The sequence below is a fragment of the Gymnodraco acuticeps genome, unplaced genomic scaffold (genome assembly GCF_902827175.1).
Source record: "Gymnodraco acuticeps unplaced genomic scaffold, fGymAcu1.1, whole genome shotgun sequence".
NCBI classification, from domain to species: Eukaryota; Metazoa; Chordata; class Actinopteri; order Perciformes; family Bathydraconidae; genus Gymnodraco; species Gymnodraco acuticeps.
Window position 1 is genome coordinate 4,281,903 of NW_022990583.1, and position 20,787 is coordinate 4,302,689.

Genomic DNA, 20,787 nt, shown 5'->3' on the forward strand with positions numbered 1-20,787 from the left:
GCAAATCGCTGTTCTGCTCACACAGACACACTGGTTCAATAGATTCATTCTTTAGGGTGTAGGCACCAGAGGCCATGTGAGAAAAGGGCAATTTATGGTATTTAATCAATGGGTCACAGTGGATATAAATAGTCTGCATGCTTTTAGTGTGAAGCAATCCATCGATAAAATACAATTCACTCTGAACTTTGTGTCTTTTTGGATTGGAACTGTCACATGAGTAGGAAAGTTGGCAGCTCAGCCCATTTTGTAGGAGCCTTGGGGATTTCTTGTAACTGTTACTTTTAGTGTTCATTATTATCTGATTAAATGTACTAATGCAATCCTTTTTTTATCCTGTTTTTTCTGTATCTTTTCTTATTTGTTATACATTTAATCGCTTGGTTTTATCGGGAAGTATTGGCAACTGTTTTAGTATGCCTGTTTTTATTTATCATCTTGTTTTTTACTTTATTGCATAGAACTTTGAACAACATTCCCTGAATAACACAACAACAAAAAACAAGAACAAAAGAAATTGGGAATTGTGTTATGTGGATATTACAGAAATATCCTTATATCTTGTTCTTCTGTTATTGGTGTTTGGATCATTTGCCTTAGTAGCCTAATCAGATCTTTTACGTGAAAATAGTAATACAAATATATTCTGTACAGTATTTCATTTTTACATTCTTTTTTAGCCCATCTTATTCTGTTGCCATAACTACACTAGCTACTGTGCATTTGATAATAGAACCATTGAACATTTCGAAAACGTAAATACACTCTTTTACAAGTAAAGGCAGTAACGTAGGCAAGTATTTAGAGACCTAAAAATTGCACTCACTTGAAGAACATCGTAGTTTCTTCCCTCCAGTGTTTTTGTTTGTTTGCAGGTCGTCAGCAGCAGATGGCAGGAGAGGCCGTGGAAACGTCTGCTCTGACGTCAGTCCTGCCCGCCCGTACCTGTCACCTGACCAATGCGGAAGTCAACAAACCGGTCAGCGAAATGTTAAAAAGCACTTTACTTTACCTACTTCCCTGTTTTATGTGTTGCGTTTAATGTAATCTTCGTGTGCTTTAAAAACGAGCTCTAAAGGGACACTGAATGGCTTTCAAGTGTCAAGTGTTGGACGCACCCTCCGTCATTTAGCAAGCGGTAACTAAACTTAGTTTATTGTAGTTTAAACACACCGCTTCAAGATGCGGAGCGACACTCTCCTCTCCAGCGTTAACGTGGTGCTTGTAATGGCCTACGGTAGTCTGGTGAGTGTGTTTCTCAAATATCTGTGTCATTTTCTTACCTAGGTCAGGTGTATGTTAACTCTCGCGATGACAAGCCTGTAAGCGTAGTTTTTTAAAACATATTTTTGGTTCATTTTCACTACAGAGTTTCTGTTTACAAAGCTTATTATTTCAAATAGTCAAAATGGCTTCATTTTCACTATGAAACACACAATATGTCCCTTAACTGGACAGAGTTCAAAATCCTATGCTGAGTCATTACAAGGCACACACAGTTAGTGTAATGTAACTAAGTACATGTACTAAAGCAGTGGTTCTCAACTGGTGGTCGCGGACCCGTTTCAAGTGGGTCGCAGATGTGAGTGAAGAAAAAAAACGTTTATTTTGAAGGCCCGCTGTGCATGCAGTTGGAGTGGAAGTACCGGAGACCAGAAACGGGTTTGAAAACGTCACGTAGTGATCATCTTCTCGATAAAACATCTTTGCTGATGTTTTTTCGAGTCTTCTGGCCAATCAGAATCAAGATTGTTGCCGGAAGTCCCCACGGAGAATAACTTTGCGGTAGAACTATTCTTTATACATCCATGCGTACAACTTCAGATAGAACACATAATGAGATATGACCCCGGGTTTGATGATTGACAGGTCACAGAACAATGGGGGCTATCTACCCTTATCCACAATTTAAAGTAATTCACACAGACTCTTCTCTCTGTGTGGAGCAGCAAGTTCAGCTGTCAGAACAAAGTGAAAAACAAACAATCGCATAAAATATTATTAATATTAGTATTTATTTATTTTCTTCTCAGAGTGTACCAGGTAGTTTATATGTTAGTATTTCTAAAAATCTCCTGGGGGAGAATCCCCCCAGACCCCCATGCTGGGGTTGGGTTTTCAGCATGTCATGTTTTTCACGTGTGGTGAATTTGCAGGATTGGCTCCAAATCTGCCTTTTTATTTTAAAAGCATTCTTTAGTTTTGTGAAGGGATAGCCTATAAGGGATACTGTACTTCACTTTAATTAATATTGTATGCTGAAAAGCGTATATATTACAGCACGATTTTTTGTTGAATAGATTTTAGTGGTTCAAAAATTTCGGGTCGCCATTTATTGACCAAGGAAAAAGTGGGTCCCGAGGCCTGACCAGTTGAGAAGCACTGTACTAAAGTACTATAACTAAGTACAAAGGTGAGATACTTTTACTTTACGTGAGTATTTCTATTTCTTGCAACTTTGTTCTTTTACTCCATTACATCTAGGGAGGATATATTTTACTTTCTACTGCACAACTTTTATTTGCATTATGATTTGTTATGATCCACAGACATTCTGCTCAGTATGCTCAAAAGGGGCGTACAAATAAAACTAACCCCTGACTTTTTTCCAGGTGTTTGTTTTGCTCTTCATCTTTGTCAAAAGGCAAATTGTGCGATTTGCCATGAAGTCTCGGAGAGGACCACATGTTCCAATCGGCCACAATGCTCCCAAGGTGACCCACACAATTACACTTAAGTCTGTTGATGTGCATTGTTTTCTGGTCAAATATGATAGGTGTTTGTTGTCTGCGCTGTAGGAGCTGAGACAAGAAATTGAAGCCAAACTTTGCCAGGTCCAGAAAATCCACTTTGAGCCTCGTCTGCTGTCCCTAGATGACGACCGGCTAAAGCACAGAGAACAGTCTGGTAAGAAGCATATGCAACAACACACACTCATATACACTAGTCCTGAAACTATCTATACGAGTAGTTTTGAACCGAATAATGTGTGTGTCTGTTGTAGGTTCTCATAACTTCCTGTATAGGATGAAAGCACTGGATGCCATCAGAGACACCGGTAAGCTTTGCTGTCAACAATCTGGTCACACTCTGGTTTTGTTGTAAAGACAAACTGTTACAATTCTACTTGTACTTTCTGTCAACAGATCTACCTTTCCGTGAACTCGGCGGCACACCTACCGCTGTGACGGGTAAAAGACTTCGGACGTGGCTTCTGCAGCTACGAAAGTCCCAGTGCATGTTCCAAAACAGTCTGAGCTCGCTCATCGACAAGGTGCTGGACGGATACAACAAAGCCCGTCACGGGGCAGAGGTCAGTGTCCCTCTGTCCGTTTGTGAGAAGAACTTACATCTCTTAAGACACATCATGGCAATATTGTGTGACAGTACCTTGTCTAAATAAAGAGCAAAACAATTGTTTTAAACTGGCAACAAAATCATATAGGTATGCTTAATATGAAAGGAGAGTATTTGTAAGTCATGTTTGTTACACAATTGATTTAATAGTCATTGTGCTCCATAGAACTCAATGTCATAGCTGATCAACAGAAAAATAGTTGCTGACTATTTTTGTAATAGATTAATTGTTATACTAATAATGCAATAATGGCAGAAAAAAATACAGTTGTTAGGCTGTCTAATGAAGTCATATACTGAATATCTGTGAGTTTGACTTACAAAACAAGACATTTTAAGACATCAAATTGGTCTTTGACAGACTGGGATGTATATTTTTCACAATTTTCTGACTTTTTTTGACCAAACATTTAACCAGTTTATTTAGTGGCTGTATTGTGGTCTTCTGACAAAATTGTTACAAATGTATATTATCCTTATTATTAGTGCTTCTGCTATTCACCATATAGTCCCTCCTGTTGTGTACAGTGAACTGCGACTGCAGGAAAAGCTGTCAAATGTACGGATGTCTTGTCATTTTACCTATTTTTTTGTCTGTAGGCTTTTGGTGAAGCAGAGTTTTTGAAATACCAGGAAGCACTGACTGAACTGGCCTCTGTGTGAGTAAACACAACCTCTCCTCTCCTCGCAGTTCAGCCTCACTTTTATGCTAATCCCACTGTGGAATGTTAATCTATCATTGGGTCAATCTGATTCTTCCTTCCTGTTTCAGCGTGAAGTCTCGCAGCAGCAGCAGCACTCCGAGCCAGCACCACCACTCGGCCGCCAAAGACCTGATCGGCACCTCGGAGCCAATGAGCTCCTCCTCCTCCTCCCCCACCCAAACCACCTACCTCACATCGTCGATGCAGCAGCGCAGCAAGCGGCCCAGACACTTCCTGGAGCTGAAGAACTTCAAAGACAACTACAACACTCTGGACAGTTCGTTCTGAAAATATGTGACTCGCACCTGAGAGAAAGGTCAAAGACAAGGTAGAGCTTCCTGTGATTTAAGTGCCTACAGATCGGTAGTTTAGGGTGAAATGAAAAAGCACTGCCTTCATATACTAACACATATTGCCTAGTTCAAAGTATAATGCACTTCAAACTGCTCTACCTAGCCTATGCATATATCCTGTATTAATGCATGTACAAGTGTTATATTAGGTAGAAAATGACTATAGTGAGTTACTATGGTAAGTAGGGTTGATTTGACCAAAACAACACTGGAGCTCTCGGCTATGCAATGGCACACACATACATGACAATCAGTATTTATTGCACAATTATAAAAGCCTATGCAGAATTGTTATAATTAACCAAGTGTATTTAAATGCTAACAATGTTTGTAGATAAATCCCAGTGTTAATAGTTGAAAAACACACACTGTTTATGTCACTTATGTTTACATCTATGTATGTCTCTGCGGTTCATTTGCTGTTTTTAGCCTTAAACATGTTTTACAGAAGCCATACTTGATTTAATGAATTGTGATTATTAAGTGCTCTTAAGATTTAATCAGATCTCTCAGTGGAATGTAATTTAACTGTTTCCCAGTGCATTTATGCAATTATAATGTAGCATCAGGGGAGATCTCTTTTTAAAAAGGTTGACTGGCCCCCAGATGTCTGAAATGTTTGTTAATTCTCGTATCAGGGGAACATTCAGGTGAATTATTATTTTCTGTGATGCTTATTGTATAAGTTGCCATCCGAATAAAACAGTGACATGCAGTCAAAATGTTGTAAAAGCGTTTCAATGTTATTAACAGTGATCAGCACAATAAGGTAATGTCACGTTAGTGTCCAGCAGAGGGCGCACCTTTCATAGTAATCTGCATTGAATTCCTACGGATGCTTGAGTTCAGTGAGGAGACAAAAGAAGCTTTATATTATTTTCAGTAATTTATTCTGAAAGTCACAAACACAGATAATAGATTAGAATTTACTTTACACAATCTGTCTAGAGGTTTTATATAAATAAATACAAAGGAGAAAGCTGTTAGGAAGTTAAAATATCAATATCAAATCACATTCATTATTATTAATATGTACAAACAAGGTGACAGTTTACAAAATGATAAGGAACTGAAATGCTTTACAAGAAATATGTAGAACGACACTTCCCTGAAGCAGTAATGTTAAATATCTTCATCACCACTGACACTCCATCCTTCTGCTTCCTCACAGCTTCAGGAAGTGCTAAATAGTTGTTAAGGACTTAAAAAACACATCAGAGGGTGTTGACCTCGTATAAATTATAAACGGTATTTACACGTTTAGAGCATTATACCATTCACTCAGTGACGTGAATGGAGTCATGGAGGATGAGTGACTATTCAGTAAAAGGACACTGGATGTAGATCCTCGGGTTAATGATTGCTACAGAAAACATTTAGCTTAGTTAGCTATGTTGCTACATCACTATATGTGAATTTCATAATATCATAACCCACTTTGGCAAAAGGTCTGCCAACCCGCACAGTTCTGTGTTGATACAACAACACGAGATTGTCATATCTCAAAGGTTAATAAAGCGATCACAACAGGGCAGCACACGGAAACACTTGCACGAGGTACGCAGTATCACATGTAAAACTTAAAATGCACATTAGCTGAATCAGCTTAAAGTATCTATATCGAGCTCAAATTCACACATTATGCATAGACAAAGCAAGTTGTGGTGCGTGTGTCGCAAATCTTCACACAGTTTCCTTCAAGGAGTGTTTGAGGTTTGGTGGAAGTTTTGATGTAGTTACAGTCCAGGGAAGCTCAACTCCAACATCTCGACTATCGGCGAAATCAGATGTGGGCGATCGTAGAGTCGTGCTTGTTTTCAGTCTGCAGTGAAACGGTGTTGTGGTCCAATACCGTGTCTTTCTTCTGCGGGGTTACTTCATGACCTGATCTCGATGACTTTGATGAAAGGCAGAGGTTTGTTGGAGGAGTTGGAAGGCTTGATTGGTTTACTGAGGGGAGAGGAAAAAGAGAAATTAGTCAATTGTATTTTGGAACAGCATAAAAATAAGTTATTGTGTGAAGGTGTACAACTAGAACAGGGGAATATTTTAGTGTGTGTTTGTACTGTATTTTGGGACCCGTTTAATCAAATCTGCATAATTAAATGAACAATGAATGTAATACTTGCCAGCATCAGCAAAAAGGGCCCAGTAGGACTTGTAAATGTTTGCAGGTAAAAGAAATATGAAGAGGAAGGGTCAAATAAGATACCTGTAGACGATCTGGGGATTGCGCTCGGATGAAAGGTAGGAGTTTGACCTTTGTCCTCCCATGAAGTAATCCATCTGGTCATGCATCTCTCGGTTCTGCAGAAAGGCGGAGGTCAGAGGTCAGTTCACATAACAGCAATAAGACAAAAATGCATGTGGCCACAAAACATAAAAACCTCTTTATCTGAACATATTTGATCTCCTTTCTCCTGCTATGCCTTGCACTTCATCCTGACTCTGAATTCCACTTTAAAGCCATGCAAATATTTTTCTTTATAGACAACAAGCATCACTCACCTCAGCCTCCAAGAAAGCCACTTTCTCTTCCAGCTCTTTGATCACGCGGTCTCTCTCCTGGATCACCATGCGAGAGTTCTGGAGCTGAAGAACCAAAAAACAAACAGTCAGTAAACCCTGCACAAATATGAACATGGAGACAGTGTGTGTTTGCTTCACTAAATCTCACACATGTGCGCCTCACCTGTTCAATCATGTGTCTGACTTTCCTTTGCTGGCTCTTCAGCATGTCGTCCAGATGGTGGATCTTTTCTTTGAGAATTGCCAACTCCCTCTCCAGCTGCTCAGTCCTAAAAATACACACAGAGTTAAAACTGTGACTTGATTGGCACTAATTAATAAATGCTGTTTTCTGTTCATGTGTTTGAGTTAACCGACCTCTGCCCCCCTTTCTGGCCCTCCTCTCTGATTTTGCGCAGCTCATGGAGTTCCACCTCGCGGCTGTTCATCTCCTCCCTCAGGGTGGCGCTCTCCTGCTCCATCCCTCCCAGCAGCCTTTGCAGGTCATCTATGCGCATGTCTTTCCTCTCGCTGGCTTCTTCTGTGGTCTTCAGCTTCTCCTCTTCCTCGCTCAGACGCTCCTTCAGCTTGCTACTCTCAGCCTGGAGGAGACAGGGAGGAAAAGAGGGGATGCTTATTGTTTTAGTGTTAAATGCAGTTTCAGTGCACCCAAAATACAGTATACATTATAATTGGTGATATTTGTGAAAATAAGCTCTGTAGATGTGTGTTACCTGCAGCCTCTCTTTATCCTCTTGGTGTTTCTTTTCTGCTTCCTGTAGCTGAGCATACAAGCGCTTACTGACCTCCCTCAGCTTGGCTCTCTCTGCTTCTTCATCTGCTTCCTGAAAGAGAAAGGATCAAATGTTAGATTAGCAGATATTATGTCCTCATATTAAGGAGTTAATCAGAATGTAAATCATAAGCACATGTCTCTATGCAACCTGGCTGAGCTTGCATCAGAGATTAATCTGCTAAATACTGACTTCAATATTTGGCAAACAAATCTTTTTTTGTTTAAATATTGAAATTATTTGGATTATTTATGGATTATATTTTAATCGCAATTCCGATTATGGCTTGCAACGATTACGAAAACAACGTAATCGAAATAAAACGATTATCTTTTTATTATTACTTTTTTTTTTCAAATTAAATATTTGTTGTATTGGTTTTTCAGTTGAATTATACTTAAAGTTCAGGGTAATAAACTGTTAAAAACATACTGTTCAAATGTTTTTCTCCAATAAATTGATGTTTTCAAAGTAAATGGATAATCGTTTTTTAATAATCGTGATATCAATTATTGACCCAAATAATCGAGATTATGATTTGTCATAATCGAGCAGCCCTACATTGAGACCAGGTTTCCACCTATTTTCTGTTAATCAGTGTCAAAAAAGCCACACCTACTAGGATCTGATGTTGTAAACACTTTATATTCAACTGTTTTGTACACAGACCATTGACCTTAAAACAACAATATTACTCTGGATTGATAGACAGATGCTTTCCTGATATCATTGAACATCCTCTTTTCCGTGGCTGCCAACAGGCGTGTCAGTGTGCGTCATTGGATCAGGACGTGCCTTTCCCTCCTAATTTGTGCAACGTTTCTGTGAGCGCACCACGGCGTGAGTCACATATAGATACTATAATTGGCACAAAAACTATTCAACCAAACAAAGTGATGTCAAGCTTTTGTTTGTAATTGTACGAGACACAACCGACGCGCAGATAGTGGTGGATGCTAAAAGTGTGTGGCTCAAACACAGCAACAAAACCATTAAAGGAGAGGTATCTGTGGAATGCTGGGAACAATAGGGAGGGCCTGAACTCAACAACACAGAGAGGAGAGGAACAGAGTGTGCTGGGAAAGGCTTCCTCCTACACCCCGGGGTGCTATAAGCATAGTTTCACTTATGCTGTCATTTCAACACCTCTCCCCCCTCCCATGTCTCAGTGTGTCTCTGTTTAACTTTATACCTCCTTTTTACGTCTTCGGTGTGCCTCTGGGAGGGGACTGCTTTACAGGCATCGCACGAACAAGAACACATTGTCCAGAGGAAAACAGAGGAGCTGTTGCTATGATATAATGCGAGATTTGATATGTGCATTTCTCACACATATTGAGTGTTTACCACTTTGAATGCTCACCTGTGCCTCAGCTTTAGCCTCGTCTTTAGGGGCAGACGGGGCGCTCCTTCTGAAGGGAAGACCAACTTTCCACCCATTTGTGAGCGGCTGTAGAGAGAAAAAGGGGAAGTCAGCAACTAAAGAGTGAAAGAGGATGGAGGAAATGCCATTAAGCTCACAGGAAGCAGGGTTAACAATGTGGAGGGCAGAATAAAGCAAAAATAAATCTACCTTGTTTTTGGCTGCCATCTGCTCCCTCAGCGTCTTCAGGCAATACCTCACCTGCGATGAATACAGACACATTGTGAGTTACTGACATGTGTTTATTAGTTAACAGGTATGTGTTGAATGTCTGCAAATGCTATGAAGTGTTAAACAGCAGACTTTATTAGCAACAGGTAGAGACTAAGTCTAGAAGCACGGAGGAATTTACATGATGCAAATCGTTATATGTAACACCAGACAGAGACTGTAGTGATAGTGTGTGTTTCAAATGTGCGTCAGAGCTACAGTAGACACTGTCCAGAGACTGACCTCCTGTATCTGTGAAACTTCATCCGACAGCATCTTGAGGCTCTGCTGGTGTTTCTGCTGCTCCTGTTTACGGGCCTCTAGATACACCTGGGACAGGGCGAGAGAGGCACGGATGATTAACACTGAAACTCCACGACAAATCTATATTAACATATCAGATATTTCTTTTAAAAAAAAAAGACAACACATACCTTGATAACCTCCACCTGCTCCTCTTTGTACTTGACCGGTTCAGGGTTCAGAGATGTCCTGTCAGCGGCCGGCTGCACCAGTGCATAAGCTCGTCCGACTGGCTGCAGATTAGAGAGGAGTTAACAATGTGGCACGCACAGAGTTCATGAGGATGGGTGTGATACACATCATCAGCAAACAGATGTTAAGTCACTGACGCTAGAGCGGGGTTTGGATCAATATTGCGACACAACGTTTAAAAGGAAAGCCAAGAGTACTTCTGTTTAAATGCCATTCTGATAAACACCATCTGTGTCTTTTTGGGTGCAGGGAGTATTCCTGTGTGACTGAGTCTCTATTATCCAAAGGCAGAAACATTTTTGGAGACAAACCCAAAAACATCTGCTTTCGTTGGAGGTATTATTCAGTTTTCATCACAACCATAAACAGAGACGGCAGGTCGGGAGACAAAACTGCTGCTCTGGATGTCTTTATATGTAACTTTTGCATTGGTTTTGGGAGAACAATTGTTATCTCGGCTCTTTTCTTGACATTTGGTGTGGCAGCTGTGGCATTTTACAAGCAGTTTGTGTCTCTGTCAGATTGTGTGTGGGCATGTGCCGTGATAATGATGATGTGTGAATGTACGCTACGGTAGCTCGGAGATAAATCCTCAGTATTTTTGAGAGGGATTCATTAAGATGAATTGTCTGAATCTTTAAATCCAAATATGGCATTAATGACGATCACTTCGCCTTAAAAGAAAACAGTGCTACTCTTTTTCCTTTCGTCGTAGAACAAACTAGACACAGTGGATGCATTAAGGTTGAAAAGTCAATTGAAATGTACAGTAACAGCATGATAAATAACACCTTAAGTATCTAAACCATGCATCTAAAACAGTGATGAATGTTTTTCTATTGCAACATTCCTATATCTCCTACAGTCCCGATTCCCAGGTCTGTTCTCTACATCGGTGTTACAGCCCAGGTTGCAGACTAAGTTATCAGGTGCAGGAAGTTCTTACCTTGTCCCTGTACTGCTCCGTTCTCTGGGCTGCCTGCCTCTGGTCGTGCAGTGTGAGTCGCAGTCTCCTGCACCCCTCCTGAAAAAAGCAACCAAGAGAGGACACGATGAAGTGAAACCACAAAGAGACCGTTATGTTTTGGAGAGACTGTTGAGGACTATTTTGAGGAGAGGAGGAAAAAGAGGAGGAGAGACTGAGTCATACTCAAAGTCAGAAACAGAGGAGGGAGAGAGTACCCAGTAAGAGAAGGAGGGAGTACAACGAGCGTCAGAGAGAAACCAAAAGTGTGTTACAGCTGCACAGAGACAGATTGTTTGAATTAAATTGTGTGCTATGGACGTCAGAGGGACTTTAGGCAGAAACTCTCCAGGCGCTCACAGCCAGTTGGAAGCAGAGGCTTGATTTCTGGGAAAGTGGGCAGAAAATGTAATGTCAAGCCAGACAGGACATTTCCATGGTAACAAAATCCTCACAGAAGCGATAAACTGCCTGGCACGCCAACCATTTCACTGGGAGGAGCAAGTCAGAGACAAAACAATGCACAGATGGCTTCGAAAACAAAAACAAAAAATTGTTTTTACTTTGAGTTGAAGGAGAGAAGTGTCTTTAAACAGGAAAGGGATGTGAATGGGTGTGTGTACTGCAGGGAACCCCCTTGTAGAGTGTGTGTGCATGTGTGAGTGTGAGTATGTTAGGGAGGAGGTCAGAGACATTACGTAACTCATTCCAGCAAACGACATCTTGTTCTGTTTATCTTCCCGTATACATTTACTGTGTCCTCCTGGTTATTAAACTCATGTCAACTCTGAGACTGAAAAGGCAAAGAAGAAATGGCTGTCATGTGGGTGTGTTCTTTTCTGACCTTCAATAGATTAAACAATCAAATTAATAGTGGACAAATATGTTAATTGCGGCTTCTTACTAAGCCAATAGTTGTTGCCGTTTACAGTAAGAGTTTAAGCCACGAGTGTATGTTTTTCTCTGCTGTAGAAATCACGTCTGATATGCAGGATACCCCGACCTGGATGTTAGCCAAACAGGGACAATACACTGTGCAGCGTTGTGTAAAGCAGAGATAAAGGGCAGTAAGAGGTTATAAATCAGAGGGGGGGGGGTCCAACTACGAAAAACGAAACTCAGGGAAATTAAAGCAAAAAATGTCCCTCTTGTTCAACATGCTTTAGATTACAAACACCTGAAAGCTTTAACACAGGAAAAGGGGGGGATAAAAAGAAAGGAGGGGGGATAAAGAGGGAACAGTGCGAGGGTTGTTGAGAAGGAATCCATCATTATACAATCTCTCTTGATCTCCATAGACAACCAGACAAAGAGTCCGCTAATCCTCTCTTAGCCAGCGACTATTGACATGCTACTCTCTCTGCCCATTTGCTCTTTTATAAATCACACTAAAATGCCATCTATACTACTTTACAACCTGTAATACTAGACTTCCCGGGATCACAGACAAAGGCACCAGTTGGATGTGTTCATGGAGGGTGACGTATGTGTGTACATGTACGCACGCGGAAAAACACACAGATAAAAGTACACAGTACCTTAACAAGAGGGCAGAAACCTGAAACTAAGCACACACACAGCACACTGCTGGGTGTTCGGACAATGAGCACAAAAGACCACAGGGTACTGCCGGGCAGAAAGGATTAAAGGGTATGAGGATGCTTTCTGTGTTTGAGGCCTGTAGATCAGGTCAGTTGCTGATAAAAAGACAGAGCTGCTGGATTTGGTTTAAAAAAACGAAATGTTCTTTAGAGCTCGCTGCCAGTTTCAAACAGAACGTGATGTTCAGATTTCTGAACTCATGCAGAAGCAGGGATCTTGGAAATAAACACATGTTGCCTGCAGGTGTTGTACCTTCATACCACAACTAAATTCCACAGTTGTGTGTACTTCATCGTACATTAAATCACTCTTTCCTTTCATGAGCTACTTTCCCACACTGTGCCCCTTTTGTCTTCTGTCCATTCCTTAATAAACCTCTGAGGCGACAGCTGTGAGACTGAGGCAGGTATCAAGTGACCAATACCATACCTGAGTTCTATTACCTTACTCATACAAGGAACTAGGATACACGTATTTTCCCACAGCTTTCGCCATTAGCATAATTTGATTACTCAGTACATCTGTGTTTAAAGTTCTCTCAACACATAGTAAGCCTGTGAACAGGAACTTTACCTCAAAGTTATGACTAACATCAGGAAATATTTGATCAATTAAAAAGCAAACAAGACTAAAAAAATAGAAGCATTCAATGCCAAGTATTCGAACCCCATCAGATACTCTCTATAGTGCAGACATATTTTGACCTGCTCAACAAAGCTTCAACCTTTAATCGATTGAAAGAATATTGGCAAATAGTTTGACAATCTAAAACTGACATTTTTCAAGAAACAAATTCAACATTTGCATGTTCAAGCTGCTTTAATGTCAGGATGTTCTTCTTTTTTATGTTTTAATAATAGTTAATGAAGTACCTCTGGGATTTGTTATTTTGGTAGGACAAACAACTTTCCACATTGCCTTTGGACTCTATTAAAAATAGTAAATAATAAGTATATTAATCAATTCACAATAGAAACGTCATCTGCAGCCACAGTTTTAAATATATCCTGTTTTAGGATAAAATCCTTGAGCTGTAGTTCCCACAGTAGTGAAGGGTGACTGACTGTCACGCTGCGCCCTATGGCCAGTCAGCAGTCAGTTCAACTCAAGTTGAGGTGTGAAGTAAAGCGTTTGGAGGTTTGTGTGTGTGTGTGTGTGTGTGTGCATGTGTGTGTGTGTGTGTGTATTTCCAACAACAGGTGAACACTTCGATTTGAGTCATGAAGTGAGAGCTTTCATCAGAACAGACATATAATTACTACAGTCATCCTTCCATCAATAATCATCTTCTCCTGCTCTCTGTTGCGTGTGAACCAGGTAGGATTTTGCATTTTACGATCATTCCTATACATTGATGCATCTCCTATGTCATGTCTGGCTCATTCCCAGCTAGTAACGTCACACACTCCTGACTGAGATGGTGTCTGTGATGAGGAAAGCCAGCAGGAATGTGTGAGGTCACACGACACAAGGAACTAAACGTCTGGGGGGAAAGTTGTGGCATTATTCAAAAAGTGCCCAATATAACAGTTTTTTTGGGAGGAGGAATTATGCCAGAACATTTAAATGATTTTCAAATAAAAGCTGAATATTTTCTGCTATTAACGTAACATTTAGTTTCAAAGCCAGGCCTGGGTGTTCCTTGTGTTTTATACATCATCTCCGTTCCAGGAAGCACACAAACCACCCACTGAAGGTCTTTCTCTGCTACATCAGGCACATCCTTATCAGAAACACTTCCTGATAAATAGCAAAGGGGTATTTTTGTTAATAAGTCATTATAAAAAAATATCTTTGCTGCTTTGTTTAGTCGGACGTTAATAACCCTATCAGATATGGAAAAAACTGAATGTGGGTGACTATTGGATTTGACTTTGATAAAGCTGCATTTTTCCTCATAGAGCTCATTCAAATATGCTTTCAGTCACATGTTGAAATGTACCGTATGATAGATAACACAGAAGCTGAACATTTTTGGAGTTTCATATACTGCTTTATGACACATTCCTCTCCACCAATAATCGGTTTATCAGGTGTGTGAGTGGAGCTGCCCTTTGTATACTCTGACCCCTTCACACAGTTACAAAACCCCTTCACACAGTTACAAAACATTAACTGTCTAGATTGGCACACATGTCAATATCAATGCACGGCGCTCTCATCATACTATTTAACTTAACATAACCATTATGAGGACTCTTTACTGTAATGCCTATTATATATTATTCTGTGATGGGTTGAAGGGATCTTTTGCAGACAGGTTTTGTACTCAGCGGGAGGCTGCTGATAAGGGGAAAGTGTCATGTTACTCAGCAACCTCATAAACCACAGGGCAGGTTAACAGTTTGCTTTTTCAGTCGAGGTAAATTATTAAAACCTCTGCAGCCACAGAGTGCTAATAAAACCCTTCTTCTATAGGTGAAACAGGCAACTAGTGATCACTTATTCACAGTGCAAGTATCAGAAGTCTGTGCCAAAGTCAAGGATGTTTAATCCTCTTTAAGGAAACTCCTCATGCACAGGTGGCACACATACTGCACAAGCTAAGTGTTTACAGGGCTTCACACTGTCACAAATGCAACTGTAAGCCCCTGAATGATGTGGGTAGAAGGCCCCTGTGACTGACAAATGTAAATTGGACTAATTCTGAGCTGATGCCTTTATATGTTGGTAGGGAGAACATGTGCTTGTGGTTGGGGGGGCTAAAACTTTAATCACAACAAGAGACTAAACAGTTAATACACCACTTAGAGGAGGTGAAACCTGAAGATCTGTAAGTAAACCAACCTCTAATACAGTATACACAACTGAGCAGGGTCATGTAAAGGAAAAAGAAAGCAAGAATAGAAACCTACAAGTGTTTTAAGTGAGAAAAGATCCAACAGATCCAAAAGTGGGGAAAAAGGACTTAAGCTTTTGACATTGGTTTCCTTTTGCAAATGTCTTATTGTACCACAATGCACCCATAGAGGTCAACACACAGAAGTACACAAAGGTCTACTTTATCATTGTATTTAGCATAAAATACATAAAAACAAGCATATAAGGAATAACTCACCGCCTGCTCTTGATTTCTGATGTCTTCAAATGTACACATACTTCTCGACACTCCGTTCATCTTGGATAGAAATAAATACAACTCAGATAATAAATTAATAAATAAAGTCAAACTAAATAAAGCTCCTTCAGTTAGAACAGCTCCCCGGTGTGTGTCTCCAATGGTCCACAGTGGCTGCAGTTATCAGTGTTCAGCCCGGTGTATTGGTGCGTTCATGCTCCCTCCCCTCCCTGCACATTGTTAAAACTTTTCTCACCACGTCACTATGGGGGAGGGGTAGGGGAGGGGGGGGGGGAGGAACAGGAACAACCGGCCCACTAACACACAAGAGACAGCCAAATAGGGAATCTTATTATACATCCATGGAATAGGGAAGCAGGGAACTTGTAAGGGGCAGATGGATACACCTGCTGGAACAACTTCTGGAGAAACGTCAATGCTTTTTAACTCATGGTGCTGGTATTTCCTATCAGGTTGAATGGGTGCAATGTTTTCAAGCAGTGACACACTAAAGATGGTCGGCTCCTGCCAAATGCCGTGCACAACACTGCTCAATTTACCAAAACATTATTAATTCAGGAGGTTTAACCCCTGGATGAACTTGATCTGTTATCTTACAAAGCAATGGAAAACTAGGCTTGGATTCAGAGATTTAAAGCAATTTAAGGCTGTTTTATAGAGACAATATATCTGTAATTCACTTTTTCTTGTCAAAAGAATTGACACATTTAACATATTGAAGTGAATGCATCTTCCCACCATTTCCTGAAATACTAACATGTGTTTTTTTAATTAATAATGGGTAATCATTTGCAGATTTACATTTTTTAGAAGAACAACACAATGAACATTATGCCACCTTAAAAAAAAACCTTAATAATAATAACAATAAGTATTGTAATGTGGTTAGTGTAGCACAGGCTGTTCCTAAAATATATTTAACCAAGTTGTTCACCATGATCTATGATGTGGGTGTGTTGTTTTGTGAACCTTTATCTTTTATTTTTAGTATTTTACAGCATCAATGTTACACATGATAAACTAAATGTTTCCAAGAGAAGTGTGTTGTGCTTTGTCAGCTAAGAAAAAAAAAATAGGCTGACAAAGCACGAGTAACACAGTGAGTGTCCCTGATGGCGTTCAGCTGATTCCAGCAGCAGCTGATCCAGGCCGGCACAGACCTTAAATTGGATAAAGACTTTAATGGCATTAATGGATGTTAGCTACTGCAGGTTGTAGCAAACAACAGCTCACGGTGGTATATAAGGGATGACACTAATTTGAGCCAGGAGCAGACACAGCACACACAGAAAGAATGTGCAGATGAAGACACATTGACTGGACACCATAAAAAACATTAATGTTTGCCTAAAGTGCAGGGGGTACTTAATAAGTGCATGTTTCAAGATAACTATTACCCCAAATAGGTTACTAACAAAGAATGTGGACTTCTACAACAGACCAGTTGTTCTTTTTTAACGGCCGATCTATCGTTTGGAATGGGGCTACTGTGGTGATTGACATTATTCACCCACGGATCTATGGGTTGGGGTATTGTTCCGCACGGACATTTGAGTGAGCCGGACTTCCTGTTTCCGCCGGTCTTCGCTTCCCGGGCATGAAGTGGTTTACATAGGTGTTTCGATGCTAAATAAAAGTAGAGCTTGTAACTTTGATACCCCGCCTCCGACTCCCGTCTCTCGGCACCACATTGGTGACCCCGACATAAGTCTTGTTGAAGGATCCGAGACTGAACCGAGCATGGCAAGTAACGCCGTTTTTTTCAAACTGCCGGAGTTTTGGGAGACATCTGCAGCTGCATGGTTCGCTCAGGCGGAGGCTCAGTTCGCGCTCCGCGGAGTGGCTGACGACGCAGCACGGTATTTTCACGTCGTTTCGGCGCTGGGGAGCTCCACTGCGACCCGGACGGTGGGCTTTATTACATCTCCTCCTGCCCAGGATACATATGCAGCGTTCAAGGCTTTCCTGCTAAAGACTTTCGAGCTGTCACGATCGGAACGGGCCCGACGCCTGCTCGCTATTCATAGCCTGGGGGACAACAAGCCTTCTGACCACATGGAGATGATGCTCAGCCTGCTGGGTACGGAAGAACCTAATTTTTTGTTCATAGAACTGTTTCTTTGGCACATGCCGCCGCATGTACAGACAGCGCTCGCTAACACGGCTATTACTGAGCCCCGCACTTTGGCCGAAGAAGCTGACCGGTTCTTCCTGGCAACCCAGCGTTTTGCCCCGGAGGTGCTGGCCCCGACACGCAGCGGCACCTTCCCTGGTACAGGCATGCCACCTAGCAGAAGCTCCGGGGCCGACGTCAGCAACTCCAGCCCTGGGCTGTGCTATTACCATGCACGCTATGGGGCGAAAGCGAAGATGTGCCGTCCTCCCTGCACCTACAAGGTAACGGGAAACGCCAAGGCCTGCGCTCGGTAGTGGCCGCGAGCGTGGGCACATCCAACCGGCTCCTGTTCATCAGGGACACCCTCTCTGGTCGCAGACTCCTTTGTGACACAGGAGCCCAGCGGAGCGTCCTGCAGGCTACCGTGGAGGACGCTGCCGGTGGAGGCCACGGCCCACCTTTAACGTCCGCTAACGACACCCCTATTCGCACCTATGGCACAAAGACAGTGGACCTGTGCTTCGAGGGTCAGCGGTTTAAGTGGGATTTCGTCACGGCTGACATCTCCTTCGCTCTCCTCGGCGCAGACTTCCTGTGCGCTCACGGACTGCTGGTGGACGTCAAGAACAGCCGCCTGGTGGACGCACTGACGTTTGCCTCGTTCACGTGTACCCGCGGCGAGGCGTCATTCAGCGGGCTCTCCAGCTCACTCTCACAGGGCGACAAGTTCCAGCACCTTCTCAGTGAGTTTCCCGACTTGACGCAGCCCACCTTTTCCGCTGCCACTACCAAACATGGGGTAGAGCACCACATTGACACTGAAGGCCCCCCTGTCTACGCTAGGGCCCGGCGGCTCAACCCTGACATGCTGGCAGTCGCCAAGTCAGAGTTCGTCAACATGGAGCGTCTGGGCATCATCCGCCGCTCAGACAGCCCTTGGGCTTCGCCGCTTCACATGGTCCCTAAATCAGCCGGTGGCTGGCGACCGTGTGGTGACTACCGCCGCCTTAACGACGCCACTACGCCAGACCGCTACCCGGTCCCTCACATCCAGGACTTCTCTGCACACCTGGCGGGCAAGCTGGTTTTCTCCAAGGTGGATCTGGTGCGGGGCTACCACCAGGTTCCGGTGCACCCCTCGGACGTCCCCAAAACTGCGGTAATTACGCCGTTTGGGCTTTTCGAGTTCCTGCGTATGCCGTTTGGACTTAAGAACGCAGCTCAGTCCTTTCAGCGGCTGATGGATTCAGCGCTCAGAGACATGCCATTCATCTTCGTCTATTTAGACGACATCCTGGTCGCCAGCTCCTCCTCTGAAGAGCACCAGGCACATCTCCGGGTCCTTTTCGCGAGGCTCAACCAACACGGCCTGATTATCAACCCGGCGAAGTGTCAGTTCGGGTTGTCCTCCATCCATTTCCTCGGGCACCTTATCAGCAAGGACGGGGCCGCCCCCCTCCCGTCGAAAGTGGAGGCCGTGTCTGCCTTTCCACGACCGCCTACAGCTCGGGCGCTCCGAGAGTTCCTCGGGATGGTGACGTTTTATCACCGGTTCATCCGCCGGGCGGCCCACACCATGCGCCCGCTGTACGAGGCCCTCAGGGACAAATCCCCCGGCCAGGCCATAGACTGGACGGCTGAAAGGGAGGTCGCTTTCAACGCCACCAAAGCCGCCCTGAGCGAAGCCGCCATGTTGGCTCACCCGTCACACAGGGCCCCCATCGCTATCACCACCGACGCGTCTGACTACGCAGTGGGCGCGGTGCATGAACAATGGGTCGACGGCGCCTGGCAACCGCTCGCCTTTTTCAGTCGCCAGTTGACTCCCAGGGAGCGCAAGTATAGCGCTTTCGACAGAGAACTCCTTGGTCTCTATTTGGCGGTTCGCCACTTCCGTTTCCTGCTGGAAGGCCGGGAGTTTGCGGCGTTCGTGGATCACAAGCCACTGACCTTCTGCATGTCCAAGGTGGCCGAGCCGTGGTCCGCCCGATAGCAACGCCAGCTTTCGTACATCTCCGAGTACACCACGGACATACGACACATCGCTGGCAAGGCTAACGTGGTCGCGGACTGCCTCTCCAGAGCGGTCATCGGAGCTGTGCAGTTGGGCCTCGATTACCTCCGCATGGGCGCTGACCAGGCCTCTGACCACGGGGTCCAGACCCTCAAGGCCTCGGTCACGGGATTACGCCTGGAGGAGGTCACGGTCGGTGACTCTGGCGCAAAGCTGTGGTGTGACGTCTCCACGGGCCAGCCTCGACCGCTGGTCCCTGCGGACTGGCGTCGACCCGTTTTTGAGGCGGTTCACAATCTTTCCCACCCCGGTAGGAAGCCGTCCGTGAAGTTGTTGTCACAGAAGTTCGTGTGGCAGGGGCTTAAGAAGGACGTGAGGTCCTGGGTCGACTCGTGCGTGGCCTGTCAACGGGCCAAAATCCACCGCCATACTAGGGCCCCTTTTGAACTTTTTGCGGTTCCTGAGAGGAGGTTTGACCATGTCAATGTCGACCTCGTAGGTCCGCTTCCCCCCTCTCACGGTTTCACTTACCTGTTTACGATGGTGGACAGGACGACCCGCTGGCCCGAGGCCGTTCCCCTCGCCTCGACATCAGCTTCCGACATCGCCCGCGCTTTCATCGGCACGTGGGTGGCGCGATTCGGGAACCCGTCTGACCTCTCCTCTGACCGCGGTTCTCAGTTCACCTCGGAGCTGTGGAACGCTGTTGCTGTGGGTTTGGGGGTCAAGCTGCACCGCACCACTGCATATCACCCCCAGGCTAACGGATTGTGTGAGCGGTTTCACCGGTCCATGAAGGCGTCACTGCGTGCCGGCTTGATAGACGGCAACTGGGTGGATAAGCTCCCGTGGGTTATGCTCGGCCTCAGGTGTGCCCCCAAAGAAGACCTGCAGTCCTCGTCGGCGGAGCTCGTCTATGGTCAGACGCTACGGGTCCCTGGGGAATTCATTCCCACCGCCACTGTGCCCTGGTCTGCAGCCGGGCAGCGCTCCTCCCTGCTGGAGACCGCCGGGACATTCACGCCCGTCCCCACGTTGCAGCACAGCAACCCAGCTTTCCGGGTGTCCCCCGAATTACGGTCGGCCGATTTCGTTTTTATTCGCCACGACGCCCACCGCGGTCCCCTGCGGCCCCCTTACGACGGTCCGTTCAGGGTCATACGTCACG

At 43.9% G+C, this 20,787-nt stretch overlaps 2 protein-coding genes across 4 annotated transcripts; one reads left to right on the top strand and one right to left on the bottom strand.

Annotated features, from left to right (window-relative positions):
* The first annotated feature begins 257 nt into the window (after positions 1–257).
* cunh1orf43 (chromosome unknown C1orf43 homolog) lies at positions 258–5,140 on the top strand. 3 transcript variants are annotated; one of them, XM_034227996.1, is made up of 8 exons: positions 935–1,245; positions 2,301–2,413; positions 2,613–2,714; positions 2,799–2,907; positions 3,005–3,058; positions 3,147–3,313; positions 3,958–4,016; positions 4,130–5,140. In XM_034227996.1, the coding sequence occupies exons 3-8, from the start codon at positions 2,664–2,666 to the stop codon at positions 4,347–4,349; spliced, it is 660 nt and encodes a 219-aa protein (XP_034083887.1). In that variant the 5' UTR covers positions 935–1,245; positions 2,301–2,413; positions 2,613–2,663; the 3' UTR covers positions 4,350–5,140. The 3 variants fall into 3 exon arrangements, with proteins under 3 accessions (XP_034083885.1, XP_034083886.1, XP_034083887.1); XM_034227994.1 differs by lacking the exon at positions 2,301–2,413 and having other exon boundaries at positions 258–979; XM_034227995.1 differs by lacking the exon at positions 2,301–2,413 and having other exon boundaries at positions 933–1,245.
* A 1,093-nt stretch (positions 5,141–6,233) lies between these two features.
* On the bottom strand, positions 6,234–15,699 carry tuft1a (tuftelin 1a). Its single transcript, XM_034227914.1, has 12 exons — positions 15,469–15,699; positions 10,791–10,868; positions 9,784–9,885; positions 9,593–9,679; positions 9,290–9,340; positions 9,080–9,166; positions 7,657–7,767; positions 7,301–7,524; positions 7,107–7,212; positions 6,923–7,006; positions 6,627–6,721; positions 6,234–6,364 (listed from the first exon to the last, which is right to left on the bottom strand). The coding sequence occupies exons 1-12, from the start codon at positions 15,526–15,528 to the stop codon at positions 6,292–6,294; spliced, it is 1,158 nt and encodes a 385-aa protein (XP_034083805.1). The 5' UTR covers positions 15,529–15,699; the 3' UTR covers positions 6,234–6,291.
* Between the last annotated feature and the right edge of the window lie 5,088 nt (positions 15,700–20,787).